Source organism: Phyllobates terribilis, unplaced genomic scaffold (assembly GCF_046119375.1).
Source record: "Phyllobates terribilis strain yellow unplaced genomic scaffold, ASM4611937v1 Scaffold_5__5_contigs__length_657084704, whole genome shotgun sequence".
Taxonomy (NCBI): Eukaryota; Metazoa; Chordata; class Amphibia; order Anura; family Dendrobatidae; genus Phyllobates; species Phyllobates terribilis.
The window spans coordinates 93171730-93199113 of record NW_027362765.1 but is presented as its reverse complement, the minus strand read 5'-3'; the positions used below and the strand labels follow the sequence as shown (position 1 = coordinate 93199113).

General features: G+C 42.5%; 1 protein-coding gene across 1 annotated transcript; it reads right to left on the bottom strand.

Moving 5' to 3' along the window:
* Positions 1 to 268: 268 nt before the first annotated feature.
* On the bottom strand, positions 269 to 26562 carry SSTR2 (somatostatin receptor 2). Its single transcript, XM_073682540.1, has 2 exons — positions 26198 to 26562; positions 269 to 4699 (listed from the first exon to the last, which is right to left on the bottom strand). The coding sequence occupies exon 2, from the start codon at positions 4610 to 4612 to the stop codon at positions 3500 to 3502; it is 1113 nt and encodes a 370-aa protein (XP_073538641.1). The 5' UTR covers positions 4613 to 4699; positions 26198 to 26562; the 3' UTR covers positions 269 to 3499.
* Between the last annotated feature and the right edge of the window lie 822 nt (positions 26563 to 27384).

Below are 27384 nucleotides of genomic sequence, written 5' to 3'. Positions count from 1 at the left end.
TTACATCAGCACTCCTAGTATCTCCATTATTACATCAGATAGACACGGTTGACAGCAGTTTGAGCAGCCTCTTCTTACCTTAGCACCTCTGGAATCTCCAGTAATAGATCAAATAGATGAGTCCAGAAGGAGAAAGAAGCAGATTTCTCTATTAAGATATATTACAAAGTCTCTTATTTCATGTGTATTATTGATTTATAGGAAAAAAAATTAAAACGACGGTTACTGTTTTAAGGATCGTCATTTCCAAAGTGAAACAGCCATGAGGAAGAATACAACGTCTGTTTTTTAATGTTGCCACAAGCATTTTTATAATTTAAGCACTTTCTGAAAATATATAACAAAATTTAAATATGACAAATAGAGAACATCTGGAAAGTTATATGACACATTTCTGTTAAAGTATATTAATGGTATGCTGTGGTTTACCCCAAAAATTACATAGAGGAGAGGGGAACCCAACAGCAAATATCAGGATCCTTTCATGGACACGAGGAGTTGTTTTCCCTATCTCCATTGCTAACACTGTGGTGCCTGAAGACACTAAGGCCCTGATTCATCAAGACCAGCATTGTTCATGCCTGTCTTGATGAGGGGGCGTACTGGAGTCTGAGACTCCAGATTCATTAAGACACCTCGTAATGAATCAGGCACATATGAAAAGTGTCATGCGCCTCAGCACAAATCTTACTCCAGTCAATGACTGGAGTAAAATTTGAGGTGTAAGGAACACTACAGATCATCATTAATTAGATGAGCTATGGGGTAATGCCCCAGTTCCACCTCTGTCTTGCCCCAGCTCTGTTCACTTTGGCAGAGCTGGGCAAAACTGTTGTGAAAACTTCAAAAGTCACAAAATTTTTGCGCAACTCGAGGTTGCGCAGAAATCTTGCTTCTCATCAAAGAGTTTTACGACAGATTTCTGGAGAAAACACTTTGATTAATTGTAGCCTAGGAGTCCAGCACAGGTTTACAGAACCTATTCGGAAGTGTAGTGATCCAGTCTTCCTACTGACCACATAGGAGACATGGGTGCTCTATGGGTCCACCTTGTTTATGGGCAACAACACCCTATAGGTTGGATGTAGAGATGTGTCCATCTTTTCCTTTCCTCTTGGCTTGATATGTATTGAGATCAGTGGCACGAGATTTCTGGCTTTGAAAAATAGCATGATTTTGTGACACTTTTTGGTAGATGTTTATACAATACTTATCTATGTGTGATCTGGGTGTGATGCTACTTGAAGAGTTTTTCTACCATGTCACAGATCCCTTAATGAAATTTGGAAAGTTAAGTATGGACACATTTGTATAAGATACCAAAAAAGTAAGATTAGACTATTTTTATTGAATAGTGTAAAGTTTAAAGAAAGAATTTTTAAATGTGAACTTGGTCTCTATCCTTGCCGCAGAGACCTGTGTGTAAGTTAGCTGAAGTCAATAAATAAAATTAAAGTGGGTTCATTTGGTTCCTCTGAAGGTGCCAGTATAAGTAACGAAATTGGCAAAGTGTAGAAATACTAGGTACTCTAATAGTACTATTTATATATGTAGGCACAATATCACTTTACCCTGCAAAGGTTAATACCAGTCTTGGGTTTCGTCTTTTTAATAAAGGACCAGCAGTACTGATATGCCCAGGTTACGTGCCAATCCTTACGTGGGTAGAAGAATCAGCAGCTCCAAGCATGTTGCAAATAGCAGCCTATTTGGTACCCAAGATTTTCTAGTAGGGTCAGGGTAGACCATGTGTTGTATGAAGATATGTCCAGGTACTGTACTATGATGGGTTATTTGTACCACCCTGCATTCTCGTCTTGATAGACAGTGTGAAAAACGTAAGAGATTCCATTTTTTTTTTACATTATTGTCTCTCGTTTGAGTAAACTTTTCCTTTTTTTTTTTCACTTCAGATTTAGTCCAAAACATCAACTTTTCTCCACCAAGGGCAAGGTCATTGTGCCCAAATGTAAAGTACAGTGTGTTACTTTGTGAATATAAAGTGCACTTACTACAAGAAATTAAATATTTTATGCCAAGCTAAGAGAATAAAAAAAATAAAAATAAAATAAAACCATCAATCTTCAGGTTATTCCTATAAATGAAAAAATAGCCATTAAATAAATTGTGTTTGTGTGTATGGATATGTATTATATAGATATATACAATATACTAAGAGCTAGGCAAACATATCTGAGATAACCTAACATAACACTTTTCTGATATAAAACACAATAGAGGGTCAATGATGAATGTTATACTGGTTTTAAGCAATATGGTTCATGAAAGTGGTTAATACAATTTTTCAAAAAGTTTAGTGAATACTATGTGATGGTATGATGACCTGTAGTCTTGTAAACCGTTGACAATGGGGCAGTTGTTATTGAAAATAACACAGCAACATTGACTTTGATAAGATATTTTTCTTTGTTGGGCAAAATCTTTAGCTGGATATTCCAATTTTTCAAAGTAATTAGCAAATTCTTTATGTTGGTCTGGATAACTGTAGTTTTGTAAAAACGTTGGTAATGGGGCAGTTGATACTGAAAATGCAGCCGTAACTTAACAATATTGTCTTCACTTCCTTAAGATACTTTCAGCTGTTGAGCAAGATCTTCAATTTTTCAAAAAAGTTTAGTGAATCCCATTGGCAATGGGGCCATTGTTATTGTAAGTGTGACCATAACCCAGAAACATTGACGTTGATGTAGGTTTTTACCTCCTCAAGATACATTTCATTGTTGGGCAAGGTGGATCCTTCAATTTTTCAAAACAAGCTAGTGAATCCCATATGGCGGTCTGTTGACCTGTAGTCTTGTAAAATGTTGCCAATTGGGCAATTTGTACTGAAAATGAAAATGCAGCCATAACCCAGCAATATTGACATTTATGTAGGTATTCACTTCCTTGAACTAATATCCACTGTTGTACAAGGTCTTCAATTTTTCAAAAAGGTTAATGAATCCCATATGATGGTATGGTGACATGTAGTCTTTTAAAATATTGGCAATTGAGTATTTGATAATGAAATTGCAACCATAATCAACCGCTATTGATGTAGATGTAGGTCTTCAATGTCTTCACCTCCTTGAGATATGTGCTGCTGTTGAGCTAGATCTTTAGCCTAAAATTTCATGTGAAAGATTTTCGAGTTTGGGTTCACCAACTAAAGTCTATATTGCCACACAGAAGGAATTGTTCCTTCGTATCCCACAGTATATTCATTATGTATTTTAAGTTGTTTAGTAACTTGACATATTTTGAACCCTACACACAAGATCTGGCAGTGAAGAGTTTGGAGAAAGGCCATGACTCTGGAACTGTACTGAGTGCAAACATCTACAAATTCTTCAAGTTCTAAAAAATTTGTCAGCCTGTAAACTAAGGAGCCTTCGAAGAACTTTCATCCATGAGCTGGTTCCTACACTTTCATAACCTATAGATGTTTTTAGGTGAATTTGCTCATATATACAGCTTTATTTATAACTTTCACATATCCCTAGATGCTGGTTTGAAGATCACCGTTAAGCAATGTGCGTTGCGTTTCCGTTGTTTCATTTAACCTGGACTTGTCTTGTTTGCTATCACTTCTGTCTGCCTCATCCATGCCACTGACCCTGGATAAGCAAAGGACGTTCTGAAAACTCTTTTTAAAGTTGTCAGATAGAAAGGCATAAAGTATGGGATTGGCACAACTATTGGCATAACTGAGAACCACGACAAAGTCCCACATAGCTTTTAGGCCCGGCGTTGGCACTATTAAAAGAGAGACTGAGGAGACGTTGAAGATGTAGAATGGAAGCCAGCAAAAGATAAAAACAGCTACCACTATAGATACCATCCTCGTAACTTTCTTTTCTGATCGTTTTCTTTTGGAGGAGCCGACTCTTATTCCAGAGGACTTCACTTTGATAATGATGAACAGATAGCAAAGGCAGATAATACTGAGAGGAACCAGAAATCCTAGAATGAAGGCATAAATTATAAAACCTGTATACCAGGTGCCAGAATCATCTGGCCAAATAATGGTGCAGCTGCCTCTTTCATGGAAAAATTGTACCCCAGCATAATTCATGATGGGCATGATGACTAAAAGCGAGATTGTCCATACTGCAGCATTAACCATCTTAGCAGTCCTTGGTCTCCTCCATTTTGCTGACTTGATTGGGTGAACCACTGCAAGGTACCGGTCAATGCTCATGACTGTAAGGCAGAAGATGCTGGTGAACTGGTTAATGCCATCCACTGTCATGACAATTCTGCAAATAACTTTTCCAAAGGGCCAATGGACCAAAGCCACCTGCATGGCCAAAAAGGGCAAGCCGAGCATAAATAGTTCATCAGCTATAGCTAAGTTTAGGATGTAGATATTAGTGATTGTCTTCATCTTGGCATATCGGAGTATGACATAAATGACCAGTGTATTTCCACAAAGTCCTATGATACACACAACAAAGTAAATGAAGGTAAGGATGGCATTGCTTGTCATGTCATAGTATTGTGATGTTTCGTTTGTGGATGCATTGCTTGTGGTCTCCATAATGTACCCCTGCGAAACAGGAGAAAAGTACAACTCCGTGATGTTGGGTAAATCTGAGTAATCCTGCTCCATTTCGTCGTTTTGTCGTTTGACAGCAAATGACGTCTGACTATTCCATACTCGTAGCAGACTCTTCCGTTCTTCGTAGGCTAGTGAGCACTAAAACAAAACACATAAAATAAAAAAAAATCATTAAAAGCTAGCAACTGCAAGTAGCAACAGATTGACATACATGTATACCATGATGTTAGCTTACATTACATATCTATACTGTTTAAATGTTGAGTTTTACTCTATTTGTATCCATAAAACATCCTAATTTCTGCTCCTTCTGCTATCAGACATGTGATGTTATAGCTTAGTTCTAAGGGAATAAATTAAAGATAAGTGGATCACTTTAGGCAACCTCTGTCCATGGTCCAAGTCAGTGCCCTCTGGCCGTAAAGAGGAGCTCCTCGAATTTCCTTACCCTTTGGGATCCCAGGCCCGGCTTATGATTAGCTTGGGCTGGCAAGAAATCACCTGTGTGCCACACGCACAGATGACGTCACACGAGGCCGGTGAATAAAACACTGCATTGAGAAACCTAGAAGCTCAGGAAATTCACGCAGCTCCTGATCGTGGCCAGAGAGCACTGACCTGGATTGTGGGTTGTGCACATCTCTAGAATAAATATGATTTTCTTCAATGAACTGCTTTGTAGAAACCAACAAAATCCTTCAAACTAGTTGTATCATGAAAAGATCACCATTGGTATTGTTTCTCTAACCTTTGGCAATCACTTGGGGAAACTATAGCCAGCCATACTGTCAGGGAAATATTGAGGAATATTGAAAATCTGTCATGAATATTGACCATTCCTCCCAAACCTCTCTTCTCCCCCCTCCCTCATTCCCCTTTTGCCCAGCACAAAGCCCCAATTAACACAGCCATGAGTAAGAGCTTACACAAACAAATGGCAGCCAAGTGGTGCCACCAAGCTACTTAGAATGCGAGCATCTTGTCCGTGAAAGACATAGGGGTAATTAGTTGCAGGATTGCAATAATTTGTCTGTAACTTGGTTTGCTTTCCCGAGCTTAAAATAAGAGATCTCCAGCCACGTTGACTCCGATATGAAATATGGAATAACTGATGTTCTGTAATTCTGACAATAACGGGACCCATATTTTTGGTGGCAGGGACAGCTAAGAAACAAGATGCTCAGTTTTTCATAGTCGTAGGCCCCTCTGGGGAGCTGTAGCACAAAAACTCCAGGATAGCAGACTGCAACTACGCGATGTGTGGTCTCTACATGAAGGTAAAATCATAATAGAAAATATGATATCACTTTTGGGCTTCTGGGATCAACGCGCGATGAGTTGTCTCAAAAATCAGGTTTTTAATACAAATCTGAAGGGTGGACCCTAGCCCCTGTGAGGTCATCACAGGGGGGTCTCTCCCTTCAGCATAAAATAGTTTGTTGAGGCTGAAACTGTGTTCTTTGCCCTGGAGTATATGTTTATCATAGCGGAGGACCCTGTTCAATAACAGTTTAAACGGAGTGTCTCCCCTCCACCTATATTGAATCGTCTCAGCGATCGTATAGTGTAAGTTTCTCCTTTTTATCCTGTTTATTTTATGTCACTGTTTATGCATTTTAATGTCTCCTTTGTAACATCCTTGTATATATTTTTCCTAAACACTGCCTCCCTTTTGGATTAAATATAAAATGTAATAGTTCTGTTCCTTTTGTCCTGTAATCGTTCCCTTCCCCCGAAGCCATATACGCTACCAAAACGCAGGCGTCCGCCCAGGCCTGCATTATATTTCAAATCTGGACGGTGGTGGCAGAGAATAATATTAATAAACGGGCTATCATGCAGCCGGCAGCAACCGTACTAGGCGTACACACATATTCCTGGAGCTGGAATTTGGAGGTGTGACGCCATACGCTTTCTGCGTGCTCGCCGATGCCCATGGAGTGAGTAGTCTGGATCATGTGCTTGTGATTCCGGACGAAATACTGACATTGTGACGGCACTGTGAGATATTGCGTGATCTCCCCGCTGTCGTCCCTGTGGTGATCCCTGACACATACATTTTAGCATTACATATTGTTCCTAGAAATGACTGAGCAGGAGATGATTTCAATAAGTGGCTGTCAATCATGGCTTCTCCTTTAAGATGCTCTAAGTCAGTACATATCAATCAATGTCCAATCTCTAAAAGAGCTCTCTCACAGAATAAAAGTACCAACTAGGAGAGATGGCTAGCCTACAAATCAAAGTTCGACCATTTAACAAGTATTGCAACTTGACCAAGGATAAAAGCTTAAGCCAGAAGCTCATCTAAAGACAGATTGTATCAGAGTATTTGACCCTCCATACAGGCTGTCTTTAGATGAGTTTCTGACTTGGCATTTATCTCTGGTAAAGTTGCACGGCTCATTAAAGCGAGTGCATTAGATTAATGTCGGCAGAACCCGCTGATATTGACAGGTTCGGCCGACTGTCTAATGTGTATAGGGAGCCAGCCAACTGATCGTCATGAGAGATGTCGATCGGACATGCCCAGTTTTGAACTGTCAATCGCATTGTTCTCCTTGAGATAAGCTGCTGGCTGAAGTGTCAGTTGGCGGCTTTCTCGTAGAGAACACATGAGCACTCAGCCGAACTAGCGCTCTTGTGTATGGGAGAATCATCTGACATGGCTGTTGACCGAATGATCAGCCAAAATTTTAAAGGGTTGGAGAAAGCAAGCTAATTTCCATACGTTATTTATTTCATGCCAATAAGACTCCATACTCAACTGGTCTCTTTAAGGAGAACCAAGAATTCCCACACTGTTAAGGAGCCTTGAGTCATCACTAGGGATTTCTTCCAAACTAAAGCCTCTTCCAAATAAAAGAGATAATTTTTGGGGTTCTTCCATTTATTAGTTCAGAGAAGGGTACTGGATGGCAGAATGAGACCTGGATGAGAGGCCGATAACTCTGAGGGGTTCTGTTTCATCTTGTGGAAACCATCAGCTGTCATATGGAGTCTTTTATGCCAAGTCGGGCTCTCTATGAAAAATATATGCAAATTAGCTCTCCTCCAGAAGGAAGAAAATGGCCTCTCTAATGTTGCCTATAAGTAGCTATTATTTAAGTCATTTTTTGACCCATCACAGAGCCTTGATAGGCAGTTTTCTTTATTCTAGAGGAAATCTAATTTGCATAGCAAAAAGCATTGCCTAGCCTGTAAGACTCACTACAGCTGGTGGTTTCAACAATGAAAAACAGTACCCCATCAAGAACTAATAGACTATGCACAATGGTTGCCATCATGAGACAACCAGTTTAATATTAGCTATGAATGCAAATGTAGAAGACACTAAGCACTTGTGTATTACGAGTTGTGTTGCCCTTTACAAGACTTCAGTGACTTGTTTGAGCTTTGGCAACCTCTGTACTTATCTGATACACGTAGACATTGCAATGCAATAGTCTGATACCTTCAGTGTAGTGCTATTGTAAGGTTTTAAGCGGAGCATCTCTGTGGCTATAATCCCTGGCCCAAGAGACTCCTCTGTATTGACAGTGACCTGGATCCGATATCTCTCCCCCACGTCTTAGCCTGGAGTCCTATTTAGCTTCCTCTGCTTCCTGCAGACTAGAAGTGCCCCGTGTCCTCACTATGCTTTGATGAGTTTCTCCGGCGGGCTGACAGGACTCGTGCTCTTGTGTGGGGAGACTTGCACACTGGGATCCCACTGTCTGAGGGTACGGAGCTCCCATCTACCCTAGCAGCCACTATAATCAGGCTGTCTGAACAACTTGCGGTCTCAACTCGTACTCAAGAATCACTTCCTGATTCTGGAAACTAAACAGAGACTTTCCTAATATGCCCACCCTCAGTGAGCTGTCATCACAGAACTTTAACCCATCACTGTCTATAACTCTGCTGGCAGACTCAACCTGACATCTGCACCCAGAACAGTGGCATCTTGTGGCTGTTTTCAGGTACTACAGCCCAGAAGGAATTATACCAGGAATAAGCTCTATATCCCTCTAGGCTTGATAAGGGCACTAAGTTTCCCCTCTACTCTACTAACTGGACCACTAAAGCTAACCCCCTTAGCTTGGTCTACCACAGTTAGGGAGGTCTGACCTCAGGAACACTTCCTTTAACTATCTCAGTACCAAGGGAAGGCTACGCCCTTCCCCACTATTACACTATAATAGAGTAGTAACTCACTCGGGAAAATAGGTAACAAACTAAAAACTGCAACTTACCCTGCTGGTTCCTGTACAGACTAGAGATCCTGACCCGCAGTCCCTAATGGTTCCTGCATGAGCAGAGATAGCCCAAACCACAGACTAGAAGATGACAGCTCAGACCTATGCTGCCTGAAAGGTCGTCGAGCGCTTCACGTTCCAACTAAAGAACCGGAGGGCAATGCTGAGTGTAAATTACCTACAAAAGGGAAAGCGTGCTAAAAAAAGGAAAGATCTCAGAGTGAGTAAAGTAAACCACAAAATAAAGTATAAAGTACGTACTGTTAGAGAATATGCCATCTACTTCCTTAAAATAAAGGTAGATGCAGAGTAAAGAACAGAAAAAGCAAGAAGATAAAACCTAGGTGGAATTTCACTGACTTGCTATTAGTTATGGCAGAATTGCTGAACATCCACAAGGAACTATCATCAGCAGGATATGCAAGCAGGGGGAAAGAATATAAAGACGCACCCAAAAGGTGATAGGGCAGACAAATGAAAACAGCTGGGTAGTGCTAGACAGACTGTAGCCAGAATAACAGAACCACCGGAGAAAATGTGTGTCTGCTGTGGCTTGGTGGACAGAGAATTCGACCACAAAACAGAGGCTCAAGGGTTCGAGCCCCGGAGCATGACATTTAGTTATCGTATGCAAAACGGACATTATGGTTTTTGACTGTTTTAAACGTGAGGTCATCACCAACAAATGGGTCAGAACCTGGCAAGTTGAAGCATTACTTGGCCAGGTAATTGACTTCCATGGGCACCAAGTAATGCTTAAGTTCACTTGTGGTGGCACTCTGGTGCAACTAAATGCTTTATGCAAAATTTCCTCAAGGCTTAAAGCTGATCGCTGGTGGTCCCAGCACTGCTATACCTTCTGAGGAGCTCAGACATTGGGTTAGCTCCCATGTTGGGTTAGCAAGTTGAGAGACAATGACACCTTCTTGGAACTGGACCTGTAAGAAACCTTAGCTGAAATACCTAACTCCAACACTTATGTATTTAGTTAGCTCGGCAAACCAGCTGTGTATTATTTATATGCTGTGTAACATTTTTATTGCAGGGAATATAACATTTTAGGATGCATTACGCAAGCAGTGTGCTTTTAGCTAGTATTGTGAGCACTGGGTACAAATACCTGGTTGAGGTCACAGGTCACATCTAAGGATGCACAGGCACATGTACCCCCACAGGCTTTGGTCTAGGAACAGCTGGATATTTTTAAAAAGGCAGCAACTGTGCATTGTTGTCAGTATGAAGTAATTACAGCATGTGTGACATTGCACACACCAAACCAGAGTAGCACCCAATCAGAGTTACAACTGAGAGATCCTAAGGATTAAGTCAGGCTTGGTAGAGAAGCAGAGAGCCATAATACTGCAATAAGACCGAGTCTAGAGCGCCAGAATAGGTGGGCCTGCTGTGGGAAGCACTTCTACAAAGAAGTGGCCCTGGAAGAAGCAAATAGTTACAGACCACTCCTTCATGACTACCAACCTGCTATGGTTTGCATCATCAAGCTCTGCTGTCACCTGCATCTGTGAGTGAAATTGCAGACTGACTCTCTTTTGAATAATAAGACGTGGACTCTCTGGATTGTTCTAAACTGTAAGATGTATGATGTTAATTACCCTAAACTCCTGCTTTCCCAGGAAGATTGTTTTTGGTGTTTATCATATCGCCAAGGATAATGCCACAGTATTGTGTAACCACCAAGCTTGGTGCTTCATCATTGTTGTGTTACCATTAAGTTCATGTTATTGTGTAACTGTCAAACTTTGTTCCTCAGTATTAAAGTGTAACTGCTAAATTCAATGCCACAGTATAGTGTAATCACCAAGCGCTGTGCCAATATCTATGTGTACCTGTCAAATTCAGTCACCCTGTTGTGTAACCACAAGCTCGGTGCATCACTATTGAAGTGTAACCTCCAAGCTTTGTATAATTGTTGTGTGGAACCACCAAGCTCTGTGCTTCAGTATCAAGGTATAACCACCAAGCATTGTATAATCGGTGTTGTGTTACCACTAAGCTAGGTGCCTCCAATAAGTGTAACCACAAAGAATTATATAATCATTGTTGTATAACCACCTAGATCAGTGCCTCAATATTGAGGTGTAACACCTAGCATTGTAAAATTGTTGCTATGTAACTGTGGCACCCCAGGTCTGGTTGCCACAGTGGCAGCAATGTCACGTCTGAGAGCAGGTGGGAGGTTCCCTGGTTGAGGACAATTAGCATGCAGCACCTCCTGCCTCAGTCCAGGGAGGGGAGAAACCTGCCCTTTATAAACTGGATCTGGGGCAGGGTTAGAGAGTCCAGCCAGAGAGAAGTTCCAGACAAGTCGCAGATAGGGACAGGTCAGCAGCAGGCTGAGGAGTCCCTGTAGGCAGAGGAGGAACACGAGGCCAGGAGGGGAGCTAGCAGAGCTCATCCTGGTTAGAGACTTGAAAAGCTGGACACTGGAGTCCGAGGCTGTGAGGGTTATAAGCCCAGCAGCAGAAAACCACCACACAGGGGACTTCAAGTCCTCTGGCCCAAGGAAGCCCGGAGGCTCAGCCACACGAGAGGGACCACTACTGCCCCGGAGGGGTGAGAGGTACGGAAGGCCCGAGTCGCCAGTCATACGAGTGAGAACAACACGGTACACTCAGGGACATGGGCTACCACCACACTACAGCGGGATAGCCAAGAAAGAGTGAAGTCAGCACGGTAGGCCTACAAACTCCCCCTGACCAGCGGGATTTCCCGGTTGCTCTCAGACTGACCAGGCCTCCATTGTTAACCAGTATTCCGGACGGGTCCCTTAATACCATCAACAGTAAAGACCCTGACTTGCATGACAGACTCCGTGTGGTTACTGCTGCTCCCACGCACCATCACCACCAACATCCCTATTTACTGCCCTGAGGCTATACTCCTCCCGTGGGGAGTTGTACTATCCTCTGCTGCATCCACAACACCAGCCTCAGCGGTCTGCCCTGCAGCGGCGGTTCACTCTGACCGCAATCCACGGGTGGCATAGTAGGACATTCAGCATATAGACTGCCATTTGGTTTGACCGCCCTGGGCACGGACCGGGTCCCCGCCACGCAAGGACTACAACCCCCAGCATCCACAACGGGTCCGGTTCCGGGTATCCCCACACACACACACGGCCCAGGGGGCGCGTCATAACCACCAAGCTTGGTGCCTCATTATTAAAGTATAACCAACAAGTTTTGTATAATCTTTGTTGTGTTACCACCAAGCTAGGTGCCTCCAACAATTGTAACCATCAAGCATTATATAATCATTGTTGTATAACCACCAAGCTCTGTGCCTCAGTATTAAGGTGTTACCACCAAGCATTGTATCATCATTGTCGTGTTACCACCAAAATAGGTGCCACCACCAAGTGCAACCATGAAGCATTATAAAATCATTATGGTATAACCACCAAGCTTGATGCCTCAGTATTAAGGTGTAATCAACAAGGGTTGTATAATCATTGTTGTGTTACCCCCAAGCTAGGTGCCTCCACCATGTGTAACCTCCACGTATTTCATAACTGTGAGTGTAACTGCCAAGTTTGGTGCCTCAGTATTAAGGTTGTTAGAACCCTCCTGTTTGTTTTTTCTATCTTGTGTTTTGCGGTCACGTTACCACCTGCCTTTATATTCCAGCTCCACCCTTCTGGCTGTGCTGGACTTCAGTGTTTGACTGTTTCTCTAGCCTGGTGCTTCAGTGCCTTTCTCTGTTAGTTCGTCTGGTCCTCTGGGACCTCTAGTACATTTTTGTCAGTTTGTCTTTTTGTGTGTGTTCTGCAACAACTTCTCTGTTTAGGAGGTGTCCCAGGTGTCCTTAGTTCTTTTAGGGACCCCTCCCTTAATTCTATAGGTCTTCATTCAGACTAGCCGAGGACTAAGGCGGGTCTGTTCACTAGGAACAGGCAGCCCGCTACATCGTAGGGAGTCAGCTTAGTCTTACTGTAGGGACAGCTTTCCCTATCTTTCCTTAGTACTTGTTGCAGATCATAACAGTAAGTCCAGCCAAAAAAACTAAAAGGAAAGAAATTCGGGGATCAGTATGGTTTCCGTCCAGGATTTGGCTCAACGCCTGCAGAGATTGTCTCTGGAGGTGGCCGAGCTTCAGCAACACGTGAGTAGCTGTTCTGGAGCGCATTTTGTCGAACCCAAGGTAGGACTGCCTGATGTTTTTTATGGTAAACAGCAAGATTTTTTTTCCTTTAAAAATGCTTGTTTGTTATATTTTCGTTTGAGACCAAGATCCTCTGGGAATGAATCACAGCGCATTGGTTTTATTATGTCACTTTTGCGCAATAAACCACAGGGGTGGGCCTTTTCTCTCCAGCCCAATGATCCATGTTTAAGGTCTGTTGAAGAATTTTTTCTGCTATGGGACACCTCCTAAACAGAGAAGTTGTTGCAGAACACAAAAAGACCAACTGACAAAAATGTACTAGAGGTTCCAGAGGACCAAGTGAACTAACAGAGAAAGGCACCGAAGTACCAGGCTAGAGAAACAGTCAAACACTGAAGTCCAGCACAGCCAGAAGGGTGGAGCTGGAATATAAAGGCAGGTGGTCACGTGTCCGCAAAACACAAGATAGAAAAAACAAACAGGAGGGTTCTCACAGTACCCCCTCTTTTATGAGGATCCTAAGGATCCTCCAGGCCCAGGCCTATCCGGAAACCTCCTGTGGAAAGCTTTAACAAGCCTAGGAGCAGAGACATCATCCGTCCTTACCCAGGAGTTGTCTTCGGGACCGAAACCCTTCCAGGAGACAAGATACTGTAATCTCCCTCTATGCCATCTAGAATTCAAGATACGAGAAATTTCATATTCGCCATCTTCCACCACAGGAGGAACTGTGACAGTGGCGTCCCTATCAGATACGTCAGCCTTTTTCAACAAGGAAACATGAAACACAGGATTAATCTTCCAGGAAGTAGGAACATCCAACCTAACAGCAGACGGGTTAACAACCTGAAGTACTTTAAATGGACCCACAAACTTAGGACCCAGTTTTTTAGAGGGAATCCTCAACCGCAGATTCCTCGAGGACAACCAAACCATGTCACCCACAGTAAACAAAACCTCTTTACGTTTCCTGTCAAAATACTTCTTGGACTTCTTGTTAGCCTCATGAAGGTTGCAACGTACATTAGTCCAAACTGTCTCCAAATCACCGGAAAAATTCTCCTCCTCCGGCACCGCCGACCACAATTTGGAGAACGAACCAAAAGACGGATGTCTCCAAGTACAACAAAAAAAAGGAGAACACCCAGCAGAGGAGGATGTATGATTGTGAAGAGCAAATTCTGCGAGAGGCAGAAACTCAGACCACACGTCTTGATTGTCCGCCACAAAACAACGCAAAAACTGTTCAACATCCTGGTTCTTGCTTTCAGTCTGTCCATTAGACTCAGGATGATAACCAGACGAAAATGACAAATGGACTCCCAACCTGTCACAAAAAGCACGCCAAAAACGAGCAAAAACTGAGGTCCTCTATCAGAAACAATATCCGTGGGAACGCCATGAAGCTTGACAATCTCTTTAACAAACGCCTTAGCGAGTGTCTTGGTGCAGGGCAACTAAATGAATGGAACCAAATGACACATCTTACGAAAACGGAAGCTTGAAGAGGACAATTTGCATATTCCAGGTGCCTTCTGGGAAAAGCGAAGAGTCTCCTTCAGCTAGAAGATCGTTGGGTACAGCCGGGGCCAGCTGCTTGGAAAGCATCGCCAAACCAGGGATTGAAGCTTGAAGAGGACAATTTGCATATTCCAGGTGCCTTCTGGGAAAAGCGAAGAGTCTCCTTCAGCTAGAAGATCGTTGGGTACAGCTGGGACCAGCTGCTTGGAAAGCATCGCCAAACCAGGGATTGAAGCTTGAAGAGGACAATTTGCATATTCCAGGTGCCTTCTGAGAAAAGCGAAGAGTCTCCTTCAGCTAGAAGATCGTTGGGTACAGCCGGGACCAGCTGCTTGAAAAGCATCGCCAAACCAGGGATTGAAGCTTGAAGAGGACAATTTGCATATTCCAGGTGCCTTCTGGGAAAAGCGAAGAGTCTCCTTCAGCTAGAAGATCATTGGGTACAACCGGGACCAGCTGCTTGGAAAGCATCGCCAAGCCAGGGATTGAAGCTTGAAGAGGACAATTTGCATATTCCAGGTGCCTTCTGGGAAAAGCGAAGAGTCTCCTTCAGCTAGAAGATCGTTGGGTACAGCTGGGACCAGCTGCTTGGAAAGCATCGCCAAACCAGGGATTGAAGCTTGAAGAGGACAATTTGCATATTCCAGGTGCCTTCTGAGAAAAGCGAAGAGTCTCCTTCAGCTAGAAGATCGTTGGGTACAGCCGGGACCAGCTGCTTGAAAAGCATCGCCAAACCAGGGATTGAAGCTTGAAGAGGACAATTTGCATATTCCAGGTGCCTTCTGGGAAAAGCGAAGAGTCTCCTTCAGCTAGAAGATCGTTGGGTACAACCGGGACCAGCTGCTTGGAAAGCATCGCCAAGCCAGGGATTGAAGCTTGAAGAGGACAATTTGCATATTCCAGGTGCCTTCTGGGAAAAGCGAAGAGTCTCCTTCAGCTAGAAGATCGTTGGGTACAGCCGGGACCAGCTGCTTGGAAAGCATTGCCAAACCAGGGATTGAAGCTTGAAGAGGACAATTTGCATATTCCAGGTGCCTTCTGGGAAAAGCGAAGAGTCTCCTTCAGCTAGAAGATCGTTGGGTACAGCCGGGACCAGCTGCTTGAAAAGCATCGCCAAACCAGGGATTGAAGCTTGAAGAGGACAATTTGCATATTCCAGGTGCCTTCTGGGAAAAGCGAAGAGTCTCCTTCAGCTAGAAGATCATTGGGTACAACCGGGACCAGCTGCTTGGAAAGCATCGCCAAGCCAGGGATTGAAGCTTGAAGAGGACAATTTGCATATTCCAGGTGCCTTCTGGGAAAAGCGAAGAGTCTCCTTCAGCTAGAAGATCGTTGGGTACAGCCGGGACCAGCTGCTTGGAAAGCATTGCCAAACCAGGGATTGAAGCTTGAAGAGGACAATTTGCATATTCCAGGTGCCTTCTGGGAAAAGCGAAGAGTCTCCTTCAGCTAGAAGATCGTTGGGTACAGCCGGGACCAGCTGCTTGGAAAGCATCGCCAAACCAGGGATTGAAGCTTGAAGAGGACAATTTGCATATTCCAGGTGCCTTCTGGGAAAAGCGAAGAGTCTCCTTCAGCTAGAAGATCGTTGGGTACAGCTGGGACCAGCTGCTTGGAAAGCATCGCCAAACCAGGGATTGAAGCTTGAAGAGGACAATTTGCATATTCCAGGTGCCTTCTGGGAAAAGCGAAGAGTCTCCTTCAGCTAGAAGATCGTTGGGTACAGCCGGGACCAGCTGCTTGGAAAGCATTGCCAAACCAGGGATTGAAGCTTGAAGAGGACAATTTGCATATTCCAGGTGCCTTCTGGGAAAAACGAAGAGTCTCCTTCAGCTAGAAGATCGTTGGGTACAGCCGGGACCAGCTGCTTGGAAAGCATCGCCAAACGAGGGATTGAAGCTTGAAGAGGACAATTTGCATATTCCAGGTGCCTTCTGGGAAAAGCGAAGAGTCTCCTTCAGCTAGAAGATCGTTGGGTACAGCCGGGACCAGCTGCTTGGAAAGCATCGCCAAACCAGGGATTGAAGCTTGAAGAGGACAATTTGCATATTCCAGGTGCCTTCTGGGAAAAGCAAAGAGTCTCCTTCAGCTAGAAGATCGTTGGGTACAGCTGGGACCAGCTGCTTGGAAAGCATCGCCAAACCAGGGATTGAAGCTTGAAGAGGACAATTTGCATATTCCAGGTGCCTTCTGGGAAAAGCGAAGAGTCTCCTTCAGCTAGAAGATCGTTGGGTACAGCCGGGACCAGCTGCTTGGAAAGCATCGCCAAACCAGGGATTGAAGCTTGAAGAGGACAATTTGCATATTCCAGGTGCCTTCTGGGAAAAGCAAAGAGTCTCCTTCAGCTAGAAGATCGATGGGTACAGCCGGGACCAGCTGCTTGGAAAGCATCGCCAAACCAGGGATTGAAGCTTGAAGAGGACAATTTGCATATTCCAGGTGCCTTCTGGGAAAAGCGAATTTGTTTAATTTGTTTATCCTAGGGTATCACAAGAAAGAAGACAGACATCAAGTCAGCAGGGACAAGCAGCAGCATGGCAGATGTGACAACCTACATGGTGTGCTGCAACATGTGCTACATGTTCACAGATCGACCAGAAGCTGAAACCAACTTCACCTGCCAGAAGTGTAGACTACTGGCTCTTTTAGAAGAAAAGGTGCGGGGACTGGAAGAAAGAATTGTGACATTAAAACTCATCAAGGAAAATGAAGACTTCCTGGACAGAACAGAAGCGTCACTACTGGTCACGGAAAGTGAAGGAAGCGTCAGAGAACCTCCAGAGGCAGACAAGGGGAGGCAAGTGACCAAAAGAAGCAAGAAGACCATGGAGACACCACCAACCACACAACTGAGAAACAGATTCCAAGGACTTGTGGAGGACGAAGATGGCACACCTAAGGATGAGGAACTACCAGCAAGCAAAAAAGAAAAGAGTACCCAGAAACACCCAGAAGCGACAAGAAAAAGGACAGCCAAGAAGGGAAGAAGAGTGGTGGTGGTGGGAGACTCACTACTGAGAGGAACAGAAGCAGCTATCTGCAGACCGGACATAACCGTAAGAGAAGTATGCTGCCTCCCAGGGGCGAAGATCAAGGGTGTTACCGATAGGATACCGAAGCTCATCAGTTCCAAGGATGTCCACCCATTTCTTCTGATACATGTTGGCACCAATGACACGGCAAAGAAGGACCTACCGACAATCTGCAAGGACTTTGAAGCATTGGGGAAGAAAGTAAAAGAACTGGATGCGCAGGTAGTTTTTTCTTCTATCCTTCCAGTAGACGGGCATGGCGTCAGGAGATGGAACAGGATCCTTGATGTGAACAACTGGCTGAGACGATGGTGCAGACAACAAGGATTTGGATTCCTGGACCACGGTGTAAATTACCTCTATGACGGACTCCTTGCCAGAGACGGACTACACCTCAACAAACCCGGGAAACACACATTCGCCAGGAGACTCGCAACACTCATCAGGAGGGCGTTAAACTAGAAGAAGAGGGGATGGGAAGAAAAACGCCGGACACGAACATGCAACCAGAGAACATACTACTAATGAAAGATATGAAGTGCGACAAAGAAGGTCCAAGACAAGATACTTGGAAGGGAGGTAAGAAAATTTCAAATACAATCCACAGGGAGAAGATTGAAACAAAACAAAATCGTGTAAACTGCGTGCTAGCAAATGCCAGGAGCCTGACAAACAAGATGGATGAACTGTAAGCAGAAATATCTACAGGTAACTATGACATAGTGGGAATAACCGAGACATGGTTAGATGAAAGCTATGACTGGGCAGTTAACTTACAGGGTTACAGTCTGTTTAGAAGGGATTGAAGAAGCCGGAAAGGGGATGGAGTCTGTCTATATGTAAAGACGTGTCTAAAGCCTACAATACGGGAGGATGTATAGGAAGGAAATGAGGAGGTCGAATCCTTATGGGTGGAGATACATGGGGCAAAAAACAATAATAAAATTGTTATAGGAGTCTGTTATAAACCACCAAATATAGCAGAAACCACGGAAAGTCTATTAATGAAACAAATAGACGAAGTAGCAAAAAATAACGAGGTGATTATTATGGGGGACTTCAACTACCCCGATATAGACTGGGAAACCGAAAGCTGTAGATCTCAGAAAGGAAACATGTTTCTGTCAATTATCAAAGACAATTATTTGTCACAACTTGTGCAGGAACCAACTAGATGGACGGCCCTTTTAGACTTAATATTAACTAACAGGCCAGACAGAATAACTGAGGTGCAGGTCGGGGGGCACCTGGGAAATAGTGACCACAACATTATACAATTCCACATGTGCTTCAGTAGGGTGCCCAGCAAGGGAGTCACAAAAACACTGAACTTCAGGAGGGCAAAGTTTGATCAGCTAAGAGATGCCCTTCACCTTACAGACTGGGATAGTATCTTCAGTAATAGGAGCACGAGTAGAAAATGGGAAATTTTCAAAACAGTCCTACATAGTCACTGTAGAAGGTACATACCTTATGGGAATAAAAGGGCTAGGAATAGGAGGAAGCCAATGTGGCTAAATAAGGAAGTCAAGAGGGCAATGAAAAACAAAAAAAGGGCTTTCGGTAAACTTAAACAAGAAGGCAGCGAGGAAGCGCTAATATCTTATAGGGAAAAAAACAAAATCTGTAAGAAACAAATAAGAATAGCAAAAGAGGAGACAGAGAGACTAATTGCCAAGGAAAGTAAAACGAATCCCAAACTGTTCTTTAACTATATAAACAGTAAAAGGATTAAAACTGATGGCGTTGGCTCATTGAAAAATAACCTGGGTAAAATCATAGAGGGCGATGAGGGTAAAGCAAACCTACTCAATAGCTTCTTCTCCACTGTTTTCACAAAAGAAAACAATTTATCGGAGGAAATGCAGAGTGATAAAGTAAACCCTCCGCTAAATATCACCCACCTAACCCAGGAGGAAGTTCAGAAACGCCTAAATAATATCAAAATAGACAAGTCACCAGGCCCAGATGGCATACACCCCCGGGTACTAAAAGAATTAAGTAATGTGATAGACAGGCCGCTGTATCTTATATTCAAGCACTCTTTATGGACAGGGACTGTCCCACTTGACTGGCGCCAAGCAAATGTGGTACCAATATTCAAAAAGGGGTTTAAAAGTGACCCTGGGAACTATAGACCAGTCAGCTTAACGTCTGTTGTGGGTAAATTGTTTGAAGGATTTCTTAGAGATGCTATTGTAGAATATCTTAATGATAATAACTGTCTAACTCCACATCAACATGGATTCATGAGGGATCGCTCCTGCCAAACAAACCTGATCGCCTTCTACGAGGAGGTGAGCTCACAGCTGGACCGGGGAGAGTCAGTGGATGTTGTATACCTTGACTTCTCCAAAGCGTTTGATACCGTGCCACACAAAAGGTTGGTTATAAAATGAGAATGCTTGGTCTGGGGGATAATGTGTGCAAGTGGGTAAATAGCTGGCTGAGTGATAGAAAGCAGAGGGTGGTTATCAATGGAGTAAGCTCAGGGTGTGTCAGGGTTACTAGCGGGGTGCCTCAAGGATCTGTCTTGGGCCCTATATTATTTAATATATTTATTAATGATCTAGTGGAAGGGTTGCATAGTAAAATAGCAATATTTGCAGATGATACTAAACTTTGTAAAGTAGTTAATACAGATGAGGATAGGGCACAGCTACAGGAGGATTTAGATAAATTGGGGAGTTGGGCCAAAAAATGGCAAATGGGGTTCAATGCCGATAAATGTAAGGTCATGCACATGGGAAAGAAAAACAGCAGTCACCCATACATATTAAATGGGAAACCGTTGGGGAAATCTGACATGGAGAAGGACCTGGAAGTCTTGGTTAATAGCAAATTAAATTGGAGTGCCCAGTGTCAGGCAGCAGCTGCGAAGGCAAATAGAGTCATGGCATGCATCAGAAGAGGAATAGGGGCATATGATGAGAACATTGTTCTTCCTCTGTATAAAACGCTGGTAAGGCCGCACTTAGAATATTGTGCACAGTTCTGGGCTCCGGTGCTCAGGAAAGACATATTGGAGCTAGAGAGGGTACAAAGGAGGGCGACTAAGGTAATAAAGGGAATGGAGGGACTAGAATACCCAGAGAGGTTGTCAAAATTAGGCCTATTTACATTGGAAAAGAGAAGGCTTAGGGGAGACCTCATAAACATGTATAAATACATCAGGGGGCAGTACAGAGATCTCTCCCATGACCTGTTTATACCAAGGATGGTGACAAAGACGAGGGGGCACACTATGTGTCTGGAGGAAAGGAGGTTCCTGCACCAGCATAGAAGGGGATTCTTTACGGTCAGAGCCGTGAGACTCTGGAACTCTCTGGGAGAGGAAGTGGTGATGTCCAACTCACTTAATGAGTTCAAGAGAGGCCTGGACGCCTTTCTTGAGAACAATAAAATTACATCTTATGCTTAGTTAATTAATCCAGGGATTTAATCTGACTGCCAGATTGGTGTCGGGAAGTGAATTTTTCCTCAATGATGTAAATTGGCCTATACCGCATGTTTTTTTTTTTGCCTTCCCCTGGATCAACGCTGCGGAATAGCTGCAGTGCACAAGAAATAGGCTGAATTGGATGGACGCTTGTCTTTTTTCGGCCTTATAAACTATGTAACTAACCACCAAGCGTTGCATCATTGCTGTGTAACCTCCAAGCTCATTGCCAACATCTAGTGTGCAACCAACAAGTTTGTGCTTTCATTGAGGAAACTGAAGCCATTATGATGACCTGTCTTAAGTTGAGTATAATCCAGTTTCAGTTTAACCCTGTCGTATCAACTCTGCCCCATCATCACATGGGGAACCATCTTTGAAGTCAAGTGCAACACACATACAACTGACTCGCTTGCACCCATCCAACAAAAAGGGATTATCCAAAACTTACAACCCCTTTAAGGAGGTTTCCAACCAGGCACAATTATGTGACCAATGTGCCTTACGATAAGCTATCATCAAAAGTTAAATATAGTAGTATAGACCCACAGTTAAGACTTCCTCCTACTTGAGTTGCTACCAGGGTTGGACTGGCCCACCAGAGAACCAGAAAATCCTCCAGTGGGCCCTGGCTTGTTCTTCAGGAAAGTTCATAGTGCAAACCTTGCAGCTGCTATGGGGCTCTTGAGTGGGGGAGAAAGGTGGGCCCTCAGAATCAAATCCTTTGGTGGCCCAATGTTCTTCAGTCTGACACTGGTTGCTACACATCATTGACATTGGTTTCCATCCACCATGCCTTACTGAGGTCACTAGACTAGCCCACATACTATAAACTGCAGCCACTATATATGATATCTATATTTTTTACAATCTTTTTAGTAGCGCATATTCTCTAATGTCTCTCTGACAGTCCTTACATAACACCATATAACATGCTGCTTTAATTCCTCCAGTCCCTGAGCTCCATGTAACCTGCATTACAGTAATAATGACATTGTACAGCGTAAGCAGGGGAGCAATGCATTCGTTTCACAATTCTCATGCTCATCTGTACATTACCTGGATACCGATATTAGTCCATTTTGCCACGTTATAATGACCCAGCCCTGATTCGTCACTCTCGTTACAGAGGTCTGTCAGACGCAGAAAGCATTTATTTTCAGCCAGCTGAAAACACTATTGATTTTGTCTCACTCTCTTGCTCTAATAGGAAACATTTCAAACACTTCAATAAATCCTGATTGTGGTATGGATGGATCTCCGGCCACTAGTCTGCACTGTACTGACACTTGTCTTACATATTTATCAAGCAGAAAATGTTAAAGTGGAAACCCATGGTCTATCTTTGTGTAGATAGTTTGCGCCATTATTTATGTACAACCGTTAATACAGAAGCATTAACTATAGCATAGCCCGCCTTATGCTGCATGTTGCCCCATGTGGTTCCTTGGCATCTCTCAGTGACAGCCCTACACTGAATGATACCATGTACATTGCTTTCTATTACCACTTCCCTACATATGACATATGTTTAGACAATGTACAAAAAACCTACCGTATAGTGCCCAATGATCTGTACCATGCAGTAAGGTTTGCAACTACAAGTGCCACATGTTGGCCAAACAACACTTCTTAAATAATGCTGTTCAGTACCGCCATCATTATACTCTACAAAAATAATATACTGCACAGCGATAGCACCACACAGTGTGTAACTAAATACTGCCACATAGTGCTCAAAGAATACCATCATGCAGTAACCCAATAAAATCCATATATATATATATATATATATATATATATATATATATATAAACTAATGTAATTGCAGTGATTTAAAATGTCAAAATAAAGCCTCTATACAGTTGATATAAAGATTGATGTTCACAAGCTTAAATACCGTCATATCTTCCTAAATAATACAAATACCAAATAATAGCCCATGTATAAACTAAACTAAGCGATATAACTTGTCTAGATAATATCACTATACAATTAATATTAAAATCATTGATCAGATGAGCTTGATCAGTAAATACCACCATATAGTGCTCAAATAATACTGTACACTGTACACTGACAAAATAATAGCACCATATATAACTACCATACAGTGACCAAATAATAGCCACATATATAAACTAATGTAATAACAGTGATGTAAAGTGTCTAAATAATATGACTATGTAATTAATGTCAAGATTGGTATATACAAGCTTGCTAAGTAAATAGCGACATGTAGTGCTCAAATGATACCACCATACAGTAAGCAAATAATAGTCTCATATATAAATTAATCTGATAACAGTGATGTAAAATGTCTAAATAATACCACTATACCATTATAATTAAGATTGATGGTAATCACAAACTTTCTAAGTAAATACCGCCATATAGCGGTCAAATAATACCACCATACAGTGACCATAAAACACATCCATATATCAGTTAATCTAATAAAAGTGATATAAATGTCTAATAATGGCCCTATACAATTAATAAGATTGGTGTTGGTCACAAACTTGCTAAGCTAATACCGTCATACTGTGCTCAAATAACACCACCATACAGTGACCAAATAACACATCCATATATAAGGTAATCTAATAAAACTGTTATAAATAATGGCCCCATACAATTCATATTAAGATTGATGTTGGTCAAACTTGCTAAGTAAATACTGCCATATAGCGGTCAAATAATGCCACAATACAGTGACCAAATAACACATCCATATACAGTATAAAGTAATCTAATAACAGTGATATAAAATGTCTAACTAATGACCCTGTACAATTCATATTAAAACTGATGTTGGTAACGAACTTGCTAAGTAAATACCGTCATATTGTGCTCAAAAAATACCACAATACAGTGACCAAATTACAAATTCATATATAAAATAATCAACATGTTATATAAAATGTCTGACTAATGCACCTACACAATCAATAAGATTTGTGGGAGGTCACAAACTTCTGGCATACTCTTCATCTGAGATGGATTAACTACTAGTGTTGCGAAGTTGTAAGCTAGAGTAAGACTATGGAAGGAAAGGAATACAGATGGTTGGAAACTTGACCGAGTTAAACTGAACCTTCTCCTCGAAGGACAAGGACTGATTTTGATTTTATTGGGGTCATATTATGGAAGGACCTAACTCAAGTAAGGAGGAAAGAGGGGAATGTTTGCAAGAATTATCATGAATACGTCTTCAGGAAGACTGAAGACCTAAGTAGTGGGATAGATAGGACATTTTGGAGAAGACATGGCTATCAAGGCTTGGAACTGACTGGACGAGAACGTAGTAATAACAATAAGTGAGCTATTATATCATGGCTAAAGACCTGGCTTGGACAAGGTGGGTTATTTACCCAAACTTTTTTAACTCTTGGGTCCATATCATATGAGAAAATGCAGTAATTTTCTGTGTGCTCCTCTCTTCTTAGGTCTGGATCATCTCAATAGATGAAGAGCAGGACACCAGTCTGGTCATCTTTACCAGTATACTTTAATGGGACAGATCACAGGACAGATCTCTTCCACTGTTCCTACACCTGTATTTAGTAGTCTTAGCTGATATGTAGATCTGAGGTGGGTAGTCCTTAACCCTTCACACTTTACCCAGTGTGGCATTTTTTTCCCTGGTGTTGACCCTTTACTTTCTTATATCTTCAATATATATTGGCTGAATGCTCATTTGGTCGTCAGCTATTCCTCAACCTAATGTATATGGCCTTCTTAACTCTGCTGAAAAGCTATTCTGTTTCTTTATGTTACATGCCCAAGAAGCTGAGATATGGGGAGTTGTTTGCCAGGTTCTTCACACTCGTTGCCACCAGTGTATTATTTTGTCCTGGCAAAGTAGTGACTCCCTAAGGCAGTGTTCCTCAACTCCAGTTCTCAAGAGCCACCAACAGATCATGTTTTCTGGATTTCCTTTCTATTGCCTAGGTGATAATTCCATCACTTGTGAAATACTAAGGGGTTCCTAAAAACATGATCTGTTGATGGCTCTTGAGGACTCGCGTTGAGGAACATGACCCGAAGGTTGAAAAAAATATCTGTTTTTTTTAATTCTTATTCCTACAGAATTAACATTTTGTGAGGTATGTAAGGAAAGGAAGTTTCTACTGGTTTGAGTGCCCAGCAAATTCCTATATTTTACCTTTCTGTCCCCAAAATTGAGGGCTTAACTAAAGGAAATTCACAACTATCTAGCTTGTTACCTGACAAGGCATCTGTGATGTCATACCAGCTTTTCACCTACTCTTATCTTTCTCTCCAATATTTTATTCATAATTTTTCAAATAATTATTTCATATTATTCATTCTAATATTATTAATTTGGAGTAATTAATTAATAATAATAATAATTAATAATTTTTGGGATACTAGAAATGACTGTTACACTCTTTCTCCAAGCCATGCTGGGACTTGTGGTGAGATGCCAGCTGATGAGACCGGTAGAGGACAAGTGGCTTTCCCTTATGATGACAGTCTGCAAACACTTGTTGCAATCATATTGTAAGCTCTCTGCAACAAAGTATCCAAAATACAAATCTCTGCCACCGAATAACATTATAGATTATACACTGCCATCCTTGGGGGGATTGTTGGGGGGCAATCAGAGTAGGGAATTTGTTAGTAAATGTTGTGCCTCACTGATATGTTACTCATTGCATCCTAAAGGTAAATGCTGAAATGACCAATCCATTCTGTGCCCTGCGGTGTGCCAACTACAGTCTCATTTATATGAGTAGCAAAACAGCTCCTTGTTATTAAAGCCACTGATAAGATTAGTAGAAGTTACAATTTACTTTAAGCAAACAGATTGGGGGAAAAAAACTCACAGACCCATAGAGCCAGGAAAGTAGTAGCACTGACTGGGTGTTGGGTGCCATGGATGAAGGGAGATGCCAACTAGTCACTCTGCCGTAGCCAGGGCATTCAGACACAGGGCTAGGGCACCAGACTGTATCTATGCCCAGTCTAGGAGCTACACTTGCAGCTAGAAATCTGGATAAATGTCCTTAAAAATATATATTATATATATATATATATAAAAATCTCAATTTCACAATTATGGTCTATTCAAGTAATTCATATATTCAATGTTTGCATACATCTTAGTGCACACACAGTGCTGCAGCACTTATATATACTGTGTGTTTATACATATATGTGTGTGTGTGTGTGTGTTATAGATCTTATTGCAACATGGACATTACAAATATATAGGGTTCTTCTGCTGCAAGTGAGCAGTCAATAGGTCACTTACCTCTATAGGGTCATCTAAGGGTTCAAGAAGCACAAGGGGATCTGCTTTCTTTTAGTCCATCATCCTGAAGTTTTCCACCTGCGGTAGATCCTTGCGGAAGGTTTCGGGATCTTGCATGGAATCCTCCAATGCATTTATGGGATCTGGTGGGAGAGGAGCCCTAGTCTGTGATTGTATAGTGACTTCCCTGGTTACAGCTCTCCCAGTGCGTGTGCGCTCAGTCTGAAGCTCCCTCTACATCTGAGGTTGTATCCAGGAGTTAAGAGAGAGGAGGACTCGCAGAATTCCTCCTGTTCACACACAGATGGTGCTCAAGCCATACAATAGCACTCAAGTCTATGGCAAGCTAGGAAGATGGAGACAGCAGTCTGTCTCTCGCTCTCCGCGAACACCGAACCCCCCCAGTTCTGCGTCACCACTGACAGCAGTCAATCATTGTATATTAGTAGCAGAAATGTATGCCATCTTCTCATTCCTCTACATGGGGCTTGCAGAAATCCGTGCACATACTGCAGAAACAACCCAATTCACGTGCATGGACAAATAGACCTCACCATAATTGTATCGATTAAGTGTAAGGTTGTATCCAAAATATAGATGTTTGTCATTTTGTACAATTATTATTTATTATCTTACTTATATAGTGCCATTAATTCCACAGCGCTTTACAGACATCATCATCACAGTCCCCATTGGGGCTCACAATCTAGATTCCCAATCAGTGTGTATTCGGAGGAAACCGGAGAACCCAGAGGAAACCCACGCAAACACGGGGAGAACATACAAATTCCTTGCAGATGTTGTCCCTGGTGGGATTTGAAATCAGGATCCCCAGGGCTGCAAAGCTACAGTGCTAACCACTGAGCCACCGTGCTGCCCATTTTGTAAAATATGTTGTAATATCACAGCATTATCATGATCATAAAAGGATACATCAACTCTAAACAGTGAAATGACAAATTCAGCTCTGCTATATCTATACATGTTGTTGCAATGTATGGAAGCTTATTATTTCTTCGGTACCAATTTGCATTTATTTTCCTTTAAGCTAGTTTTCCTTCAGATAGGTGATGACTTACAGCAATGGCATAGCGTGAGTTGCCAACTCCCGGAATAAGGCAAGTATTTTGCAAGCCCCTAATTCATGGACCATTAGCGCTCCATGAGTCTCTTTCGCTAGTCTGCTA